The 19,603-nt window shown below is 46.2% G+C and overlaps 1 protein-coding gene and 1 non-coding gene across 3 annotated transcripts in view; both read left to right on the top strand.

Annotated features, from left to right (window-relative positions):
* The window catches only part of LOC118397314 (huntingtin-interacting protein 1-like), a 48,152-nt gene extending 28,849 nt beyond the window's left edge, over positions 1 to 19,303 (top strand). For both annotated transcript variants that reach the window (XM_035791956.2, XM_052467432.1), the window contains exons 6-31: positions 73 to 149; positions 489 to 550; positions 1,479 to 1,619; positions 1,908 to 1,965; positions 2,128 to 2,203; positions 2,448 to 2,597; positions 2,859 to 2,959; positions 3,251 to 3,323; positions 3,519 to 3,702; positions 3,898 to 3,986; positions 4,364 to 4,480; positions 4,884 to 4,985; positions 5,815 to 6,009; positions 6,106 to 6,253; positions 6,490 to 6,576; positions 7,090 to 7,197; positions 7,536 to 7,672; positions 13,223 to 13,333; positions 13,492 to 13,550; positions 13,807 to 13,900; positions 15,272 to 15,372; positions 15,603 to 15,708; positions 15,907 to 16,030; positions 16,218 to 16,279; positions 16,362 to 16,479; positions 16,592 to 19,303. In XM_035791956.2, coding sequence (XP_035647849.1) covers positions 73 to 149; positions 489 to 550; positions 1,479 to 1,619; positions 1,908 to 1,965; positions 2,128 to 2,203; positions 2,448 to 2,597; positions 2,859 to 2,959; positions 3,251 to 3,323; positions 3,519 to 3,702; positions 3,898 to 3,986; positions 4,364 to 4,480; positions 4,884 to 4,985; positions 5,815 to 6,009; positions 6,106 to 6,253; positions 6,490 to 6,576; positions 7,090 to 7,197; positions 7,536 to 7,672; positions 13,223 to 13,333; positions 13,492 to 13,550; positions 13,807 to 13,900; positions 15,272 to 15,372; positions 15,603 to 15,708; positions 15,907 to 16,030; positions 16,218 to 16,279; positions 16,362 to 16,479; positions 16,592 to 16,602 — 2,691 coding nt within the window. In that variant the 3' untranslated portion in view covers positions 16,603 to 19,303. The remainder of the gene's footprint in view (positions 1 to 72; positions 150 to 488; positions 551 to 1,478; positions 1,620 to 1,907; positions 1,966 to 2,127; positions 2,204 to 2,447; positions 2,598 to 2,858; positions 2,960 to 3,250; positions 3,324 to 3,518; positions 3,703 to 3,897; positions 3,987 to 4,363; positions 4,481 to 4,883; positions 4,986 to 5,814; positions 6,010 to 6,105; positions 6,254 to 6,489; positions 6,577 to 7,089; positions 7,198 to 7,535; positions 7,673 to 13,222; positions 13,334 to 13,491; positions 13,551 to 13,806; positions 13,901 to 15,271; positions 15,373 to 15,602; positions 15,709 to 15,906; positions 16,031 to 16,217; positions 16,280 to 16,361; positions 16,480 to 16,591) is intronic.
* Positions 6,630 to 6,747, top strand: LOC118397603 (small nucleolar RNA SNORA16B/SNORA16A family). Its single transcript, XR_004828447.1, has one exon. It is a non-coding gene; the product is annotated as a small nucleolar RNA SNORA16B/SNORA16A family (small nucleolar RNA).
* Positions 19,304 to 19,603: the final 300 nt, after the last annotated feature.

Below are 19,603 nucleotides of genomic sequence, written 5' to 3'. Positions count from 1 at the left end.
ACTAGGAATCACGGAAATACAATTGAGATTCAGCCCCATTTCTGATATGACTCGTTCTTCTCTCTCCCCCAGAATCCCCGTTTCCCTGGCAACCTTCAGATGTCAAACAGGCAGCTTGACGAGGCGGGAGAAAACGACGTCAACAACTTGTGAGTGTCGCTTGCCTTTATTGTTTGCACTGAAGCACAGAGGGCTGGATCTATAATGATACATATTCTAATATACCCCCAATGTTCCCTTTGATTATGATTACAGGTGTTAAACATGACAAGAAAATGATAAATTATTTTTGTTATTGCCTTCTATTAGACTCCATATAGAGCATATGACTGTTGTTATATGTATACAAACCAACTCCGGGTCATTGCTACATGGGTCTTACAGCCTCTGTATGTGTGATGTGTAGGATATGCCTCCACTTTACATGCTGTGAACCCTCGAATCCAACACCTTTGTGTGTGTTTGGTGTGTGTGTCCTCTCACTACAGCTTCCAGTTGACAGTGGAGATGTTGGACTACCTGGAGTGTGAGCTCAACCTCTTCCTGGGTGGTAAGCTATTTCTCTTTTATATTTATATATAGATCTAATCTGCAACCGCGCGTATCACACACAACCTGGTTCTAGCTTTTATATGTCAGGGTCATGTTCATCCGTGCACACAACGGAAAACATTTTGCAACCGAAAACAGAAATGAGCGTTTCTTAAGTCCAGGTAGTCCCTTTTTTTGTTTTTGTTCATTCTCTTCCATTTGAGGCATAATGAACATGACCCTGGTTTTGGCGTCATAGGCTACGTCCCAATAGCCACACTAGCATACCACCTAGAATGTGTGCCCAATACATTGCTTCATTGAAAGTAGCATACTAGCATGGACATTAAAACAGCTATACAGTACTCTTCTGTCTCCCTTCCACTATAAGCTCTTCACAAAGTAAAGCACATATTTCATCTTCCATTTGTCTCAACATGATTGCCCTTCTGCCTCCGTTTGAACACTCTCAGTAGGACTCATTTCTACCCTGTCTCCTCATGTCAGACACACACACACACACACACACACACACACACACACACACACACACACACACACACACACACACACACACACACACACACACACACACACACACACACACAGACTCTTTGCCTCCCATCAGGAGAGATGTTTTGCAGAGGCTAAAGCATCACGTCACCCAAGAACTGAGACTGTGTGTGTGTCAGGGTTTGGCTGCACAGGAAACTACACCTCTGTGTGGAGGGAACGACTGGGTCTGTAGGGACTGACATCAGAGCAAAGGAGATGGAGGGACTGAAAGTGAGCTGTAATGAGAGAGGAAGAAAGAGACTGTTGGAGTACATACTCATTGGTTGATTGACCGACCACCTGCGTGCACATACACACGCACGCACACTGTGTGTGTGTGTGTGTGTGTGTGAGAGAGATGATCACTGATATGTGCGTGTCCACCCTTGCAGTGTTCAGCTCCCTGGACATGTCGCGGTCTGTCTCGGTGACGGCGGCGGGCCAGTGTCGCCTGGCTCCCCTGATCCAGGTCATCCTGGACAGCAGCCACCTGTACGACTACACCGTCAAGCTGCTCTTCAAGCTGCACTCCTGTGAGTCCAACACACACGCCCCTCGCTGGACAAATGGCAGAGTGACAGCCTGAATACCTCATACTTGGCTACTAATCTAAGGCCAACAGTTTTTCCTGTGATCTTCCCAGAAAATCTGTGGCTATTCCAAGGGCACATAATTCACACAATTTTCTTGGTCATATCATAGGCTTAGGAAATACCTAAAACCTGAGTACACACACACACTCTGTAGTACATTCACATTCTCAGTAGTTTCACACACACACACACACACACATTCCAAAACTGTTTGTCTGTCTGTTCTAGGCCTTCCTGCTGACACACTCCAGGGCCACAGAGACCGCTTCCAGGAGCAGTTCAAGAAGTAAGTTCACACACAAGTCATGGACCCGCGTCCCAATTGGCACCCTATTCCCTATGTAGTGCACTAGTTTTGACCAGAGGTCATAGTGCTCCGCCACCTGACCTAACTAAGTTGTGATGATGGTGGAGTGTTTCATCGGTGTGTGTGTGTTGTCTCTGCTAGGCTGAAGAGTCTGTTCTACCGCTCCAGTAACCTGCAGTACTTCAAGAGGCTCATTCAGATCCCACAGTTACCTGAGGTAAGAGTCCTCCTGAACTAGCCTGTAGATTAGACAGGATCTCTGCTGTGTATTTTCAAGTAAATACTGTATCATTCACACACATGCATGAACATAGTCTCCCATTTTCTCTGTTGCCCTTGCTTGCTCTTGAGGAATTTGGGCCCAGGTTGCTGTTCAGCTACTTGGGTCAAGTGCTATACAAATACAATTTAATTAATTATGCTTGCGCTCTCTCTCTGTCTGTCTGTCTGTCTGCTGTCAGAACCCACCTAACTTCCTGCGGGCGTCGGCGTTGTCGGAGCACATCAGTCCCGTGGTAGTCATTCCAGCTGAGTCGTCCTCCCCCGAGACGGAACACATGGTGGACCTGGTGACAGAGGAACTGGTGGATACCGACATCCCCGTCCAGCCGGTAGCCCATCTGAACATGTCCCATTACTGCTGTCTTATGGGGGACCGTTTGTAACATGCCTTATTGTGTGTGAAAGATGAATTTCGTGCACTAGCTGACTCGCACACGGAATGCATTTTTTTCACAAAATATGCCATGTTACAGATGGTGCCCTTCCTGTGCTCTGTCTTAGTAGTTCTGTGTCTGTCAACTGAACCTAATGAAACCTAAAGCCTGTAGAACGACTGTCTGTCTCTGTCTTGCTGTGTTGGTTCCGACTAGGCTGCTGTGGTAGAACCCAGGTTCGACGACCTCTTTGGCACGTCCGCCGCCACGGACCCATTCAATTTCAACAGTCAGAACGGGATGCGCAAGGACGACAAGTAAGACACCAGAACCAAACTGCTGCACTCTGGATGAGCGAATTTGACATTTGTAGGATATCCTTGGTCTGTATAGATTGTCACACAATTCAGACCACACTGACCTCCAATAGAGGTATTCAGAGGCATTGAAATCCCTGCAGCTTTCCGTCCCAGAACATTTTGCAATGGAAAACTGAAAATACGCTTTTTGTCTTTGGCCACATCCAGCCATTTCTCTCCCTGTTTCGGACTGTTTTCCTCTATTTGGTGCCTAATGAACACGACCTTGTCCTGTCCTGTTTCCATTAGGGACCGCCTGATCGAGCAGCTGACACGGGAGATCCAGGCCCTCAGGGAGGAACTGGAGTCCTTCAGATTGGAGGTGAGGAGGTTTAATGAGGCACTTGAGCCACTACAGAGGCAATTCTCCATAATATCTAAACTTCTGAGGCAGTGTGTTTACATACTGTTGAACCAGAACACTCTCTCCCTCTTTCTTTCTTTCTTTCTTTCTTTCTTTCTTTCTTTCTTTCTTTCTTTCTTTCTTTCTGTGTCTTTCTCTCTCTCTCTCTCTCAGAGTGGGCGTCTGCGCCAGGCACTGCGGGGGCGTGTCGATGAGCTGGAGGCGGAGCTAGCAGAGCAGAGCCACCTGAGGATGCAGGCGTTGGGAGAGGGCGAGTTCCTGCGGGCGGAGCTTGACGACCTGCGCCGGGTCAAAGAGGACACGGAGAAAGAGCAGCGAAGTCTCACCGAGATCGAGAGTGAGTCCAGGGACAGCCCGCCAGACAACCCCAGGCCTCAAGATTTACATGAGTCACTCAAATATCTTCTTACTGCACCTTCAGCTGATATCAATGCCTACCTAAACTTTTTGAATTACGTGTGCATATCTCAAGTCAGGATTCAGCCATCTGACTGTTGTGACAATAACAGCTCTGTCTGTCCGTGTGTCTCAGGAAAAGCGGTGGCCAACGAGCAGCGCTACGTCAAGCTGAAGGAGAAGTACACAGAGCTGGTGCAGAGTCACGCTGACCTGCTGAGGAAGGTAGGCCCATCCAGACCCCTTACGATCGAAGAACCTCACCCCTCAGAATCATGGTGCAGGCTTGCTCCTAACCCTCTCAGCCAGTCCCGTTTAGCTCCCTTCCCCTTGGCCCAAACCCGTCCATGTTTGCACATCTGAAGGGTCTGGATAAGTCTGAAGTGTAGTGGTAGAGCTTCCACCAATCAGAGGGTTTGGGCCAAGGGAGGGAGGAGGAGTAGCGTGTGATCAAGGACCCCTATCCATTCTGTACTATAACATTTCTTTTGAGAATACACTTCTAGTAGCAATGCTCACACATTTCCTCCACATTTCTTGTTTACAATTCTAAAAACTCTTCCCGCACCTAAAACCGTCTGTGTTTCTGTTGGTGGCTTCAGAATGCGGAGGTGACTCGTCAGATGACGGTGGCTCGGGCGGTTGAGGACGAGATGGACAGCGTGAGGAGAGAGATGCAGGAGAAGGTCAAGGCTGCCAAGGAGGCTGCGGAGAGACGGGTGAGGGCGAGACACACACTCCCACAGGGATGCACACTCTCCTGAAATACTGTGTGTTTACAGTATGTATCACCTCTTTCACTTTTCTCTCTCCCCTTTTTCCCCCTCTCTCTTTCCGTCTCTCGCTTTCTTGGACACAGAGGACTTCAAATGTAATATACTTCACTCCTTCATACTACAGTACATTTTCAACTTTTTCTCCGTCTGTCTCTGATCATTTAACTGTGTAACTGAGATGCCTTGCTGTACATGTGGGATTTAGAGAGGTAGAATAGATGGAGGTAGAGAGATGGAGACCTAGCAAATAACATGCGTCTCTGTTTCGTTCTCTCTTTTGTCCTCCCACATCTCTCTCTGTTCTCTCCCCCGCCACTCTCTCTCTCCTGCATCTGTCTCCCTTCAGGAGCAGGAACAGGTGGAGCAGCTGCAGGAGCTGCAGAGAGAGCTGATCTCCAGCAGGGCGGCGCTAGACACCCTGAAAAGCACCATGGCCTCGTCTCAACAGGTAGCCAACTTTCTAACATAAAACACCCTTGCGTCCTCTACCCAACCGTACACTCCTCCTATCCTCTCCACCCTAAACACTCACCCAACAGTACATTCCTCCTCTCCACTCTACCCCACTTGAACTCACCCTGACACCTTCAAATTGTCTTTACTCTGTTTTCTGTCTTTACATTCCACAACTCTATGTTACTCTTCGACCCATCTCTGTCTGTGTACGCTGCCTGTGTGCGTGTATGAAATTGTGTGTGGAGAGGGTTGTGTGGAGCGTCGGTGCAGACCTCGATCTCTGCGTGATCCCGACACTGTGTAGTCCTACCAGGCCATGAATGTCCAATTACCATTCCTCCTCTATATCGCCCATCCCTCTCTCCACTCTCCCACTCCTGTCAACCCCTATTTCTGAATCAACTTCTCTCTCGCCCCTTTATCCTTCTCTCTCACGTCCACTCCCTCCTGTCCTCACACACATGCTCTGTCACTTTGTCACACATCTCACTTACAAACTCTTTCTTCCCGTCTCTCGTTCATGTTCTTGTTCTTGTTCACATGCTCAGGAGGGGGCCCACAAACAGGCCAGGGAGAGTAGAAGAATGGCTGTTGTCATTTCCACATCTCATAGCACTTAGGGTGTTGTCTTTTAAAAGGTGGTATTAGGAGTTTATAGTGTGTGAGCCTTATCGTTCAGTTCAGCAGAGAAACGGAGATATGTACGATCCTAAAATACTGTGCATGTGTGTCACACTCTCGTTCTCCTCTTCTCTCTCTCACTCATTTTCTCTCTCTACGTCTCTCCCCCCTCACTCACTTTCTCTCTCTCTCCGTCTCAGTCGAGTGAGGAGCTCAGTTCTCAGCTCTCGACTGTGGAATCGGAGAAGGTGGAGCTGGCGGAATCCTTGTCGAAGAAAGAGGAGGAGCTTGCAGGCCTGGGGGAGGAGCTTGAGCGTGTTCAGAGCAGCCTGGCCAGTGAGAGGGAGAGCGGCGTGAAGACTGCCGAGGCCCTACAGAACCAACTCAATGAGAAGGTGTGTGGCAGCTGTTTGTGTTGTGTGTGTGTGTGTGTGTGTGTGTGTGTGTGTGTGTGGTGATATCTGATTCTCTCACTGACCCTGTGTGGATAGGAGAGCAGGGAGCAGGCCCTGGAGAGCCAGCTGGTGGCAGCCCGCTGGTCTGCTCTACAGGGGACTGTGGAGGAGGCAGAGAGGATAATCCAGGACTCACTGGCCCAGCTTGACGACCCGGCACACATCAGCTGCACCAGCTCTGCAGGTCAGCCCCTAACCTTCTCCAACCTCTTCTCCAACCAACTGTCTGTCCGACCGTCTGAGATGATGCCACATTGTGAAACCCATGCTGGATGTGTGTGTGAAGCCTCAATCTACTTGTACATGTGTATTTGTGTTCCAGGGTGTGATGTAGGATGATGTCCCCTCATAATAGTGTGCATGTTTGTTTGTATGGTGGAAGATGCCTCCCCCCTCACTGTGTACCCTCGTTGTGTGTAGACTACCTGGCGTCCAGGTGTCAGGCCTCTCTGGACTGTATGGACAGACTTCACTCTGCCAGAGACGGCTACCTGGCAGACAACACAGGTCAGACTCAGAACTTACTCCCCTAGTCAGCTTTGTGTCATCACCGCCTACTTTCAGGCACCCATCGAAGCTGCTGTTGTTCTTGTGTAGCAGAACAAGGTCAAAAGGCAGCCAAAAAACGTTACTTTCAGCTACGGCCGCTGTTCAGTAAAAATAAAGGAAACTCTTGAATGAGAGGGTGTGTCCAAACCCTTGACTGGTACACATGTATATTACTTGAAGAAAAGTTCCCTTTTCAGTTTCTTGCCCACATGAAATATCTAGATTTCTATTGTGTTATTTGATTTCTTCCCAATAGAAGAAAGTAAATCTATTTGAATATAATTGAATATGTTGCAGGTATTCATTATTCTCTTTGGACAGTGGAGGTTAATAGTAAATAGCTTCTTTATAGCTAAAATACCAGGGTTTTCAGCATTACAGCCTTCAAGTACTTGAAAATGAAAGTAGCATATCCTATTGATTTGTGTTTTGGCTTTATAGTAGTTTGACCTTTGACCCTTGGTTCTCCAGGTGTGTCGGAGCTGGTGCGGGCAGTAACCCATCTTGCACACCTGGTGGGCGACACCATTGTTCAGGGCAGTGCCACCTCTCACATGGTGCCAGTGGAGCAAGCGGACAGTGAGTGTGAGCTGTCCCTGTGTCTTTTCAACTGAAATGTGTACTCTCACATCCAGGACAGGAATGTTCCATGATTTTTAAATAAAGTTTGATTTGAGCCATGTCTAATATAAAATAAAATAATCTACATCCCTATATACATCTGTTAGAGAAGTACTGATAATGCACAGACGCAATAGCCTAGCCTGGTCCCCGATCTGTTTGTGCTGCCTGTCACCGGGTGACAATGACCATCGGCGTTGGGAAGACTGCACAAACAGATCAGAGACCAGGTTAGCGGTTAGCCACCCACTTCCTCTAAGTCTCCATACTGTGTCTGTATCCCCCCACCACCACAGCGTTGTCAGACAGTGTGAAGGCGTGTGGGGCCGAGGCCCTGTCCCTGCTGGGTCAGATGAAGGAGCAGGAAAGCCTGGCAACGGCAGATGGAGCCATGCTGAGGGCAGCACTGGATGGCATCCTGGCCACCGCAGAGGTCAGCCCAGTCTTTATGGTCATACAAGTATTGTTGCTGCTTTATTCTTAAGAGTAAATATGAGTACATAGTACAGTTTAGGTGCAAATTGCAGTAATTTGATTTCATAAAAACATTTGATTATTATACCATTACTAGCTGATTAAAAGGAGGAGGAGAAAAACCTACATTTTATACTATGCAGTGCCCAGGTTAACGTTGATACTAACGATACAGAACCATTGAAAAACCTCAGTCAGGCTGCAGGGATGAAGGGATTCATGTATAAACTAGAATAGACTACATGTCCATTTTTATCTCAAAGTGAACTAGAAAAAGACAACAAGGCTGTTAGTAAACACTTAGCATCTCATCAGAAGAAGAATCACAATCAAAAAAGAACAATCACAAGTTGACTACATGTTCAAAAGATTCTGTACTATGCCTACTGGCAAGAATGTCAATGTACTTTCAGCCCTGGTGTCCATCAACAACCTACCTCTTGCTTAAAAGCTGCGATATCTCTCTCAAGAGGCCGACACTGATCTTGTTGGTATCCCTGGCGGTTGGTGCTGTGTTATGTACACGTCTTCCACAACCGAGACATCTACACGACGCAGGTCATAGGCGATCGTGACAATGATCCGATCCATGTTCTTCTCTGCAGTAAAGGGTTGTGTGTTATCACACGGCGTCATTTGGCAGGGTTCTAGCATCGGGGCTGATTTCTGGATTGAGGCTGCCCACTGTAGAGTCGTGTTGCTGGGAGTAGCCCCTCGGTGTTCCCAAAGTAATGGAAGCCATAATGCAGCGCGTGTGCGTTGAATCAAATGACATTTTATTTGTCACATGCGCCGAATACAACAAGTGTAGGTCTTACAGTGAAACGCTTACTTACAAGCTCCTATCCAACAATGCAGTTTAACAAAATATGATTAAGAAATAAAAGGAACAGGTAATTAAAGAGCTGCAGTAAAATAACAATAGCGAGACTATATACAGGGGGTACCAGTACGGGGGCACCGGTTAGTTGAGGTAATATGTACATGTAGACAGAGTTATTAAAGTGACTATGCATAGATAAAATAGCAGTGGTGTAAAAGAGGAGGTGGGCATTAGACTGGGTAGCCATTTGATTAGATGTTCAGGAGTCTTATGGCTTGGGGGTAGAAGCTGTTTAGAAGCCTCTTGGACCTAGACTTGTGTAGTGGAAATTTCCTGTATTTACCTAATCATGAGAGCAAACCACACACAAGTCAGAGTTATCATAAAGTCCATCTTTAATTATATGAGCTTCACCATAGCCCTGTGACTCTCAGATCAATTCAGTGTCTATAAATTAATTATCGGAGAGTCCTTACAAAACAGTTATTGGTATCATTTATAGCCAAGACACACCCATCTCAACTCACATGACGAATAACAGATCTTAGGAACATTACAAAGGAAGACTTTACTTGAGAGAGGAGTACTCCATAGCCAGACAGCATTAGCTATAAATTATCGTTCAGTTTGCTCTCCTAAAACGAGGTTCTACTTCTCGTTCTTGGTACAACATAGTACTAAGACATTAGGATATATCAATTGTCATTTTAGACACTCCCATTCTGGACAAGCTCACGGAGACACAGTGACTGGCACACAGACATTGTGGAGCCAAGAGATAATTGGTTCCCCCTCAATCGATCCATTCACATGGTTAAAAAGATATGTTTACATATGAAGACAAGCTTGACCTCTGCCCTCTCTGCGGCTCAAGTAACTGAACCCTGACAGAGAACAGATAACTGCAACCGGCCAACAGTATTATCCAAAAATAGACATTCTAATGACATGTCTCACATAAGCATGAAATAAAATATTTTATTTATAAATGTTACCTAAATAATTCTGATTTTGCCACGACACTTGGCGCTCCGGTACCGCTTGCTGTAACGTTGTGTAACCGGTGTGAAATAGCTAGCTAGTTATCGATGGTGCGCGCTAATAGCGTTTCAATCGGGTGACGTCACTCGCTCTGAGACCTGAAGTAGTTGTTCCCCTTGCTTAGCAAGGGCCGCGGCTTTTGTGGTGCGATGGGTAATGATGCTTCGAGGGTGGCTGTTGTTGATGTGTGCAGAGCCCAGGTTGGTAGCAGATAAAACAGTCTATGACTAGGGTGGCTCGAGTCTGACAATTTTTAGTGCCTTCCTCTGACAACGCCTGGTATAGAGGTCCTGGATGGGTGGAAGCTTGGCCCCAGTGATGTGCTGGGACGTACGCGCACTACCCTCTGTAGTGCCTTGTGGTCGGAGGCCGAGCATTTGCCATACCAGGCAGTGATGCAACCAATCAGGTTGCATCACTGCCATCAATGCTCTCTGGTGCAGCTGTAGAACCTTTTGAGGATCTGAGGACCCATTCCAAATCTTTTCAGTCTCCCGAGGGGAAATAGGTTTTGTCATGCCCTCTTCACGTTAGTTTGTTGGTGATGTGGACACCAAGGAACTTGAAGCTCTCAACCTGCTCCACTACAGCCCTGTCAATGAGAATGGGGGCGTGCTCGGTCCTCCTTTTCTTGTAGTCCACAATCATCTCCTTTGTCTTGATCACATTGAGGGAGAGGTTGTTGTCAGGGCACCACACAACCAGGTCTCTGACCTCCCTATAGGCTGTCTCGTCATTGTCAGTGATCAAGCCTATCACTGTTGTGTCATCGGCAAACTTAATGATGGTGTTGGAGTCGTGCCTGGCCTTGTAGTCATGAGTGAACAGGGAATACAGGAGGGGACTGAGCACGGGCCCCTGTGTTGAGGATCAGCGTGGTGGATGTGTTGTTACCTACCCTTACCACCTGGGGGTGGCCTGTTTAGGAAGTCCAGGATCCTGTTGTAGAGGGAGGTGTTTAGTCCCAGGGTCCTTAGCTTAGTGATGAGCTTTGAGGGCACTATGGTGTTGAACGCTGAGCTGTAGTCAATGAATAGCATTCTCACATAGGTGTTCCTTTTGTCCAGGTGGGAAAGGGCAGTGTGGAGTGCAATCGAGATTGTGTCATCTGTGGATCTGTTAGGGCGGTATGCAAATTGGAGTGGGTCTAGGGTTTCTGGGATAATGGTGTTGATGTGAGCCATGACCAGCCTGTCAAAGCACTTCAGATATGGCGTCAACCAACAGACATGTGCGTCTGTGCGGCCGTTGGTGGTTAGCTGTTGAGCGACCCAGTAGAGAAGCTTGAGGCCGTGACGTGTATAGCTGTGGCCCAACTCTATGGGTCTCAGGTCATTGATTGATTGAAGAGACTTGGACCAGGGAGGACAGAGCAGACCAGGTCTTTTCTGTCCATGGTGAACGTTGGTGTAGCTTGAATCTTAGCTGGAATCTGGATGATTAGGAGTGCAGATCTGGTCCCCAACTCACCATTTTATGGAAGAATTTGGGTATGTCCCAACCGTACTTACTCAATCAGTTATGGGGATGAGGAGCAAACTCCCATGTTTATTGTCTTGGTATTAATGGAGGGCACGTTAAATTTGTTCAAACAGTAGTTAGTTACAATATTCAAGTAGATCTAAATGCATATTCCCACGAAACTGATTGAGATCAAGTGGTTGGCCTAATTTGGTATTTGTGAATATTTATTTGAGCCAATATGTGTAGGCATAGGCAGATGTTGCATGGAGGATGCATTTATGCATATTTTAATGTGGTATTATTCAATGATCTACTGCAGTACAAACTTTGATTGAGAAATGATGACGTCATACATTTATTTTGCGATCCGGCACCTAAAGACCACTGGTTAGGTCCCAGCATTTGTTGGGGACTGGTGTCCACCGGCGTTTGTTTTATGTCTTAGACATGGGCTCTTGTTTGCCATGCCACTTGGAAGTGTTATGATATAAAGCTTTATGTGAAGAATTAGTGCTGCTGTCCACTCTCTGGCCTGCCACTCTCTGGTTGTGAAATTCACTGACACGGTTATGACATACGGTTGTGACATTCCTGACCTGTAAACTCCTGTTACCTACAGTCACCAGTCAAAAGTTTGGACACCAGATACTCATTCAAGGGTTTCTCTTTATTTGTACTATTTTCTACATTGTAGAATAATAGCGAAGACATCAGAACTATGAAATAACACATATGGAATCATGTAGTAACCAAAAAAGTGTTATATTGTATATTTATTTGAGATTCTTCAAAGTAGCCATCCTTTGCTTTGATGACTGCTTTACACACTCTTGGCATCCTCTCAACCAGCTTCATGAGGTAATCACCTGGAATGCATTTGAATTGACAGGTGTGCCTTCTTAAAAGTTCATTTGTGGAATTTCTTTCCTTAATGCGTTTGAACCAATTTTTTGTGTTGTGACAAGGTAGGGGTGGTATACAGAAGATGGCCCTATTTGGTAAAAGACCAAGTCCATATTATGGCAAGAACAGCTCAAATAAGCAAAGAGAAACGACTTTAAGACATGAAGGTCAGTCAATCCGGACTCTGAAAGTGTAGTCGCAAATACCATCAAGCACTCTCCTGAGTACCGCCACAGGAAAGGAAGACCCAGAGTTACCTCTGCTGTAACTCATTTATTTGAGTTACCAGCCTCAGAAATTGCAGCCCAAATAAATGCTTCAGAGTTCAAGTAACAGACACATTGCAACATCAACTGTTCAGAGGAGATTGCATGAATCAGGCCTTCATGGTTGAATTGTTGCAAAGAAACCACGACTAAAGCACACCAATAATAAGAAGAGACTTGCTTGGGCCAAGAAACACGAGCAATGAACATTAGACCGTGGAAATCTGTCCTTTGGTCTGATGAGTTAAAATTTTTGGTTCCAAACGCCGTGTCTTTGCGAGAAGTAGAGTAGGTGAATGGATGATCTCTGCATGTGTGGATCCCACCGTGAAGCTTGGAGGATGTGTGATGGTGCTTTGTGTGATGGTGCTTTGTGTGATGGTGCTTTGTGTTGGTGCTTTGCTAGTGACAATGTCTGATTTATTTAGAACTCAAGGCACACTTAACCAGCATGGCTACCACAGCATTCTGCAGCGATATGCCATCCATCTGGTTTGCACTTAGTGGGACTATCAAAACAATTTTGTTTTGTTTAACACGTTTTTGGTCACTACATGATTCCATCTGTGTTATTTCCTAGTTTTTATGTCTTAACTATTATTCTACAATGTAGAAAATAATAAAAACCCTTGAATGTGTAGGTGTGTCCAAACTTTTGACTGGTACTCTAGGTCTACTAAATTTACCAAAAGTCCACACCCTGCAATCATTCTGAGAACCTCAACTTCCTCATAATGCCTATTTGTGCACATTTAAACCAGGGGATGTCATCATGATAAGATGAGTCTCAGTGCCTCTTATCCTTTCAACGAAGTATGTGACCTGTGGAGGGGAGGTCACAACCCTGCTTATGATAGAAGTTGAACTTGGGCACAGGGAGGGGGAACTGACCTATGTCCTTTAAAAACATTTTGCCGAAATGTCAAACTGACAGCATCTAGGGGGACCATTAAAAACAACAAATCCAATGCCACCTCTCTTTTTCTCTTATCTCCCTCTCTCTGGTCTGTAGAAACTGCGTCCTCGGGGTCTGGAGCTGCAGCAGGGGGAGCTGGGAGATCTGGTGGAGCAGGAAATGGCCGCCACATCGGCTGCCGTGGAGTCAGCATCTGCCAGGATAGAGGTAACCAGCTCAACGTGTGTATGGGTGTGTGTGTGTGTATCACCAAGGAAGACCCAAACTAAAACAGAAATGTGTGTGGGAAAAGAATCCTCTGGTTTCATTTTACAGTAGTACCAACCAAAAGGTGTCTAATTTCCTCTATTGTATACTATTGACAGGACATGCTCAACAAGTCGCGTGCTGTCGACACAGGGGTGAAGATGGAGGTCAACGAGAGGTGAGTCTCCCACTCCTGGGTTGTGTTCATTAGGCACCGAATGGAAGAAAACAGACAAACAGGGAGGGACACCTGAACATGTCCAGTAAGAAAACGCACATTTCTTTTCATCCCCTTTTACATCGTTTTCATCGCGTGCCCTAATGAACACTACCCTGGCTTTGAAAATCTCATAACTTTCAAATGAGTGAAACATATCAAGATGTGTTGCACAGTGGAGATGCTGAACGAATGTGTCCTCTGTCACCCCACATAGGATCCTGGCCTCCTGTACAGACCTGATGCAGGCCATCAAAGTGCTCGTGCTGTCTTCCAAAGATCTGCAAAGGGACATTGTGGAGAGTGGCAGAGTGAGAAACAGAAACCTATCATATGTGCATAATAATATACGGAGTGGCTGCTGTTCCGGCTTTTCTGGAACCTGACTTGCCGGGGCTATTGATATGGCCATTTATGCACATGTGCTGTATTTTGTTTTATGTAGCTGCTGCCTTCTCTGCTGCCAATGTAGCTTCTTCTCAGTGCTCCCACTATCAATTGACGTGGAGGGGGAAACGTCATATTGTACACTAAAGATATGGCCGACATGTTCCATCTATGCATTCCATGCCTCAAGCTTTTTTTCTTCTCCAAGGTGTTATGGCTCAAACCTGTGCGCCTGTTCCCTACTACCATACCCCGTTCAAAGGCCCCTACTACCATACCCCGTTCAAAGGCCCCTACTACCATACCCCGTTCAAAGGCCCCTACTACCATACCCCGTTCAAAGGCCCCTACTACCATACCCCGTTCAAAGGCCCCTACTACCATACCCCGTTCAAAGGCCCCTACTACCATACACCGTTCAAAGGCCCCTACTACCATACACCGTTCAAAGGCCCCTACTACCATACACCGTTCAAAGGCCCCTACTACCATACACCGTTCAAAGGCCCCTACTACCATACACCGTTCAAAGGCCCCTACTACCATACACCGTTCAAAGGCCCCTACTACCATACACCGTTCAAAGGCCCCTACTACCATACACCGTTCAAAGGCCCCTACTACCATACACCGTTCAAAGGCCCCTACTACCATACACCGTTCAAAGGCCCCTACTACCATACACCGTTCAAAGGCCCCTACTACCATACCCCGTTCAAAGGCCCCTACTACCATACCCCGTTCAAAGGCCCCTACTACCATACCCCGTTCAAAGGCCCCTACTACTATACCCCGTTCAAAGGCCCCTACTACCATACACCGTTCAAAGGCCCCTACTACCATACACCGTTCAAAGGCCCCTACTACCATACACCGTTCAAAGGCCCCTACTACCATACACCGTTCAAAGGCCCCTACTACCATACACCGTTCAAAGGCCCCTACTACCATACACCGTTCAAAGGCCTCTACTACCATACACCGTTCATAGGCTTCTCCTAGCTACCATACACCGTTCAAAGGCCTCTACTACCATACCCCCTTCAAAGGCACTTACATCTTTTGTCTTTCCCACTCACCCTCTGGCACACAGACACAATCCATGTCTTAAGGCTTAACAATCCTTCTTTAACCCGTCTCTTCCCCTCCATCTGCTCTGATTGAAGTGGATTTAACAAGGGACATCGATAAGGGATCATAGCTTTCACCTGGTCAGTCTGTCGTGGAAAGATCAGGTGTTCCTAATGCTTTGTATACTCAGTGTATATTCCAATATAATCATTTTTTTACACCAGGGGGCAGCATCCATGAAGGATTTCTATGTCAAGAACTCTCGCTGGACGGAAGGCCTGATCTCAGCCTCCAAAGCCGTGGGCTGGGGCGCTACAGTCATGGTGTAAGTAGTATCACCCTTTCTCTTCTAACTTAACCTTGTATCACAGCAGTGTTGTTACCTCTCCACAACACCATCGTGTTCTGGAATACATTCATTTAGGCCAGAAGATTTTCCTGATTACATGACCTGACCAGAAAAAAAACTCCACCCCATGCTGTATAGCCTATAACTGTTGAACTCGTAGCATGATGCACTACAGTACCCATAATGCTCTGCGTAATATCTCATAGAGATGCAGCAGACCTGGTGGTGCAGGGCAAGGGCAAGTACGAAGAGCTGATGGTGTGTTCGCATGAGATCGCAGCCAGCACTGCACAGCTGGTGGCCGCATCCAAGGTGAGACGGTACTTCTTATATGTAATTATTTGTGGTAACTGAAACTCTGTGCTTGTGCGTGCAAGCCTGAGACACTCACTCACAACCGGATCTACACATGCCAAGTTAGATCTGTCTCATCACTCAGTGTGTCAACCATATCTCTACATGTGTTTAAGACACACCCGTGACCCATCCACTCTCTGGTCTGTTGGGCAGGTGAAGGCAGACAAAGACAACGCCAACCTGGGCCGCCTGAAGCTGGCATCCAAAGGGGTCACACAGGCCACTGCCGGAGTTGTAGCCTCCACCAAGTCCGGGAAGTCCCAGATCGAGGAGAAAGGTGAGTGGATTAACAGTAGCGTGCTCGTGGATTTACACAGTGGGCGATCAACGTGAGATGTATTGTGACTGAATGTTTTGTGAGCGAATGCTGAATTTCTTTCTCTCTCCTTTATCTTCATATGTCCCTCCCTTTTCTCCCTCTCTCCTTTCTCCATCTCTCTCCCTCCTATGACTGTGTGCTTCAGACACCATGGATTTCTCCAGTATGACCCTCACTCAGATCAAGAGGCAGGAGATGGACTCACAGGTAAGAACAATATGGGGTGGTTGTGTGTGTGTGTGTGTGTGTTACAGGTCTAAGTAAACCGTGTTTTTGTGTGTGTTGTCAGGTTTCTGTTCTAGAGCTGGAGACAAAGCTGCAGAAGGAGCGAGAGCGTCTAGGGGAGCTAAGGAAGAAGCACTACGACCTGGCCGGGGTGGCCGAGGGCTGGGGGGAGGAGGACGAAGGTGCATATGTGTGTCTCAACGTGATTACGCAGAGGCACTATGGCAGAAATAGCGATTGTGTATAATTGGTTGTGTTGAAGCCCAGTCTAATATCCCTCTTTTCTCCTCACAGGTACAGGTTGAGGTCTGCTCCCCACCTCTCCTCCAACCACAAGACTAACTTCTCTCTCGCTCTGCCTCTTGCCCCATATATTTCCCTTTATTTTTAATATTTTATGAAAGCCAAATAAAAAAGGTGCTTTTTAAAAATTCTCTTGTTTCCAGCTGCTTCTAATTGGACATTGATGAGGAGGGAAAGTGGCGGGATGGATTGACTACCTGCCTGGGCCCCTTGAGAAATACCACACCAGCTGATGGTTCCTCTGTCTTCTACCAAGTATTTATTTCAGTTCTCCAACGGTTGACTTTATCCCAGTCGGAGCACCACTGTGGAGCGACCCACCTCGAGCACAACCAGTTCTTCACAACCAGACATCCTAGAATGCATTGCACAAGGGCCAATCCCTCATGAGAGGGAGACATGACTGATTGCCACATAGACCCCACCCCTTGCCCTCCACCTACCTACCCATGTATCATCAGTGCAACGAAAACAGGCGTGTTTTTCTCCCACTAACGGTTGTGTTATTATTCTAAGTGGTAGGGGTTGTTAACTTGTACCCTGTGTTAGAGGGAGAGCTAACCCCTTCCCTCCCTCACTGCCTCCCCACTTTTCTTTCCTCTTGGATCCTCTTTTTCCACTCACTGTGAGCTTTTACATCTCTAGTAGTCCAACCCAAACCCCATTTAAGCTATACGCCCACCGGGATACGGACTTCTGCCTTTTCGCCTCCTGTTTTAAAGACCATGATGACTGTTGTTGTTATGATTAGAGTTGACTGTTTAGACGCCCAGCTACCCTGTGGATACCGAAAAGCCCCGGCCCATTTAATGGGGTTTAGGTTTGCTAAAGGCACAAGTGTAGCGTGTCTGAGCAGCCAGAGGACTGTTGCTGGAGTTGAAGCTAGAGATTAAGTTGTGTGTGTGTGTGTGTGTGTGTGTGTGTGTGTGAGTGTCTGGGGCTGCTTTGAGCCCCTGGTTGTGTTCATTAGGCACAACACGGACGAAAAGGTAGGACCTAAACGTGTCCAATATGAAAAGCTTGTTTCCGCTTTCTAAATGGTATGCTACGCCGTGTCCTATTGAACAGGACACTGATCATGCTGGACCGTTGATTGGCTGTGTGGCTCTGGGCTTCTTGGTGTCTAGCGTGGCTGGAAAAAGGACTTCCATAAGCTGATGTCTGATAATTTACTCTTCTCAGAGGCACCCCCCTTTTTATTGATTTGAAAGGAATGGACTTGTGTAAGAAATCTGGTGGGAGTGAACAAGTAATAAGCAGAAAGGCAGGGAATTGGAACGCAGCCCTACACACCCACACTGCTGGGTTCTTATCAGCTTCCCCAGACGACGTAGCTGTAAAGCCTAGAAAGGGAAACCGACAACTTCCATCTGTCTACAGTAGCAATAACACCTGGGCTGTGTTCATTAGGCACCAAATGGAAGAAAACAGACTGAAACAGGGAGGGTATACATGGACCTGTGTTATATGTTACATTGTCACAAGAGGGCAGTGTTGCACAGCAGAGTTACCACATTAGACTCTTATCATAAATTCTCCTCGCCTGTCTTGCCAGTGGTCACTACTGCTCTTCAATCTGGCTTTATGAAAAGATATGGGAATACTGTATGTTGTTGAGTACACCATGAGTTAGATGAGTAGGGTTTCATCCAGTATTTGTTTTCCTTTCAAATACTTAAGCTGTGCTTGATTGAGCTTGCCTGGTGCAATGGAACCAATGAAATAGTCCCAAATGTACTGCAAAACACGCCCATCGGGCACTCCAGTCAGGCTCAATGAAACGCAATGATATTCAAGAAGTATTCAAAAAAATGTATGAATCCTATTTGGACCCTGATCTGGTTTAATCACAGTATACTGTCTCTGTTTGTGATGCTCTTTGAGTTTCTCTTCCTGCGTGTCTTAATGTTCCTTTGAGGTTTTATTATCCTGCTCTGCTTTTGATTGTTTTATATAAAAAGTTGTGACACTGGGTATTTAATGATGATTTAACGTGTACTTCCTGGTTATTGACCTCTCACCCTTTGGTTTGTGCCTGTAGTCCAACCAGCTCAGCCAGCCTTTCAAACTGCCGCTCACTGTAGTCGATGAGAAACACACAGTACTCAATAACATTTAAATAATGTCTTTGTATGATATACTAAAAACTATGTATCTGCGTATAATTTTTTCCGTTTTTTAAAATTAAATATTTCAACTTTAATATGACAAGCTTGTTGTTGTTGCTCACTTCAATGCAGACTGATCAAGGTAAAGCTGCCACCATTTTTTCAAAGTCCTTGAAATGTTCATGAATATTTAATGTTTAAAACCCTTAAGTGATTAGGAAAATGTATCATTCAAATGATTGAGTGACTCGTGGGTTATTTCCAGATGACCGATCCCATTCCTCTTTTAGGACGTTATCTCATCATGTACTCTTTCTAAGGATTCTATGTGATGTAATGCACTTGGGGAGAATTATTCTGAAACATTTGAATCATCGTGATTGATACAGGAGCTGTAGGATGGATGTCTGGCTCTGTCTGTACTGTTAGGAACGGTCAAGAGTGGATTGTCTAACATTTAATCATTGTTTAATGTAGCAAGATGAACTAAGTTCCTTCTGTGTCAGTTGTACAGTAATACTGTTATATAAGCGTGATTCATTGTGGACGGAACACATTTGTTTAATGTCAAGACAATGGGACTAAAGGTGGGTGGGGGGGGTCAAACCATACCTTTTCATATCACTCAATCGATTCAGCACAGTTTTGAATAGTAGGGGTATAGTATTTACACAGTAATAACATCCATCGCAACCATTGTTACTGCTATACTATAGTATACAGTATGAACAGTAAGCCTGGAGAAAGAACATATCCTCTTTCAATGTTCAGCTAGAGCCTTTGTGGAAAGTATTTGATTTGATTTCTTGCATGGAAAAACAAAGTTGTGGTCCTTTTAATTGTCTCCCATTGATCTGAGAGTAGACTAATGCACCAATATCCCGCTTTCTTTTAC

Source organism: Oncorhynchus keta, chromosome 18 (assembly GCF_023373465.1).
Source record: "Oncorhynchus keta strain PuntledgeMale-10-30-2019 chromosome 18, Oket_V2, whole genome shotgun sequence".
NCBI classification, from domain to species: domain Eukaryota; kingdom Metazoa; phylum Chordata; class Actinopteri; order Salmoniformes; family Salmonidae; genus Oncorhynchus; species Oncorhynchus keta.
This window is presented reverse-complemented; position numbering and strand designations above follow the sequence as displayed.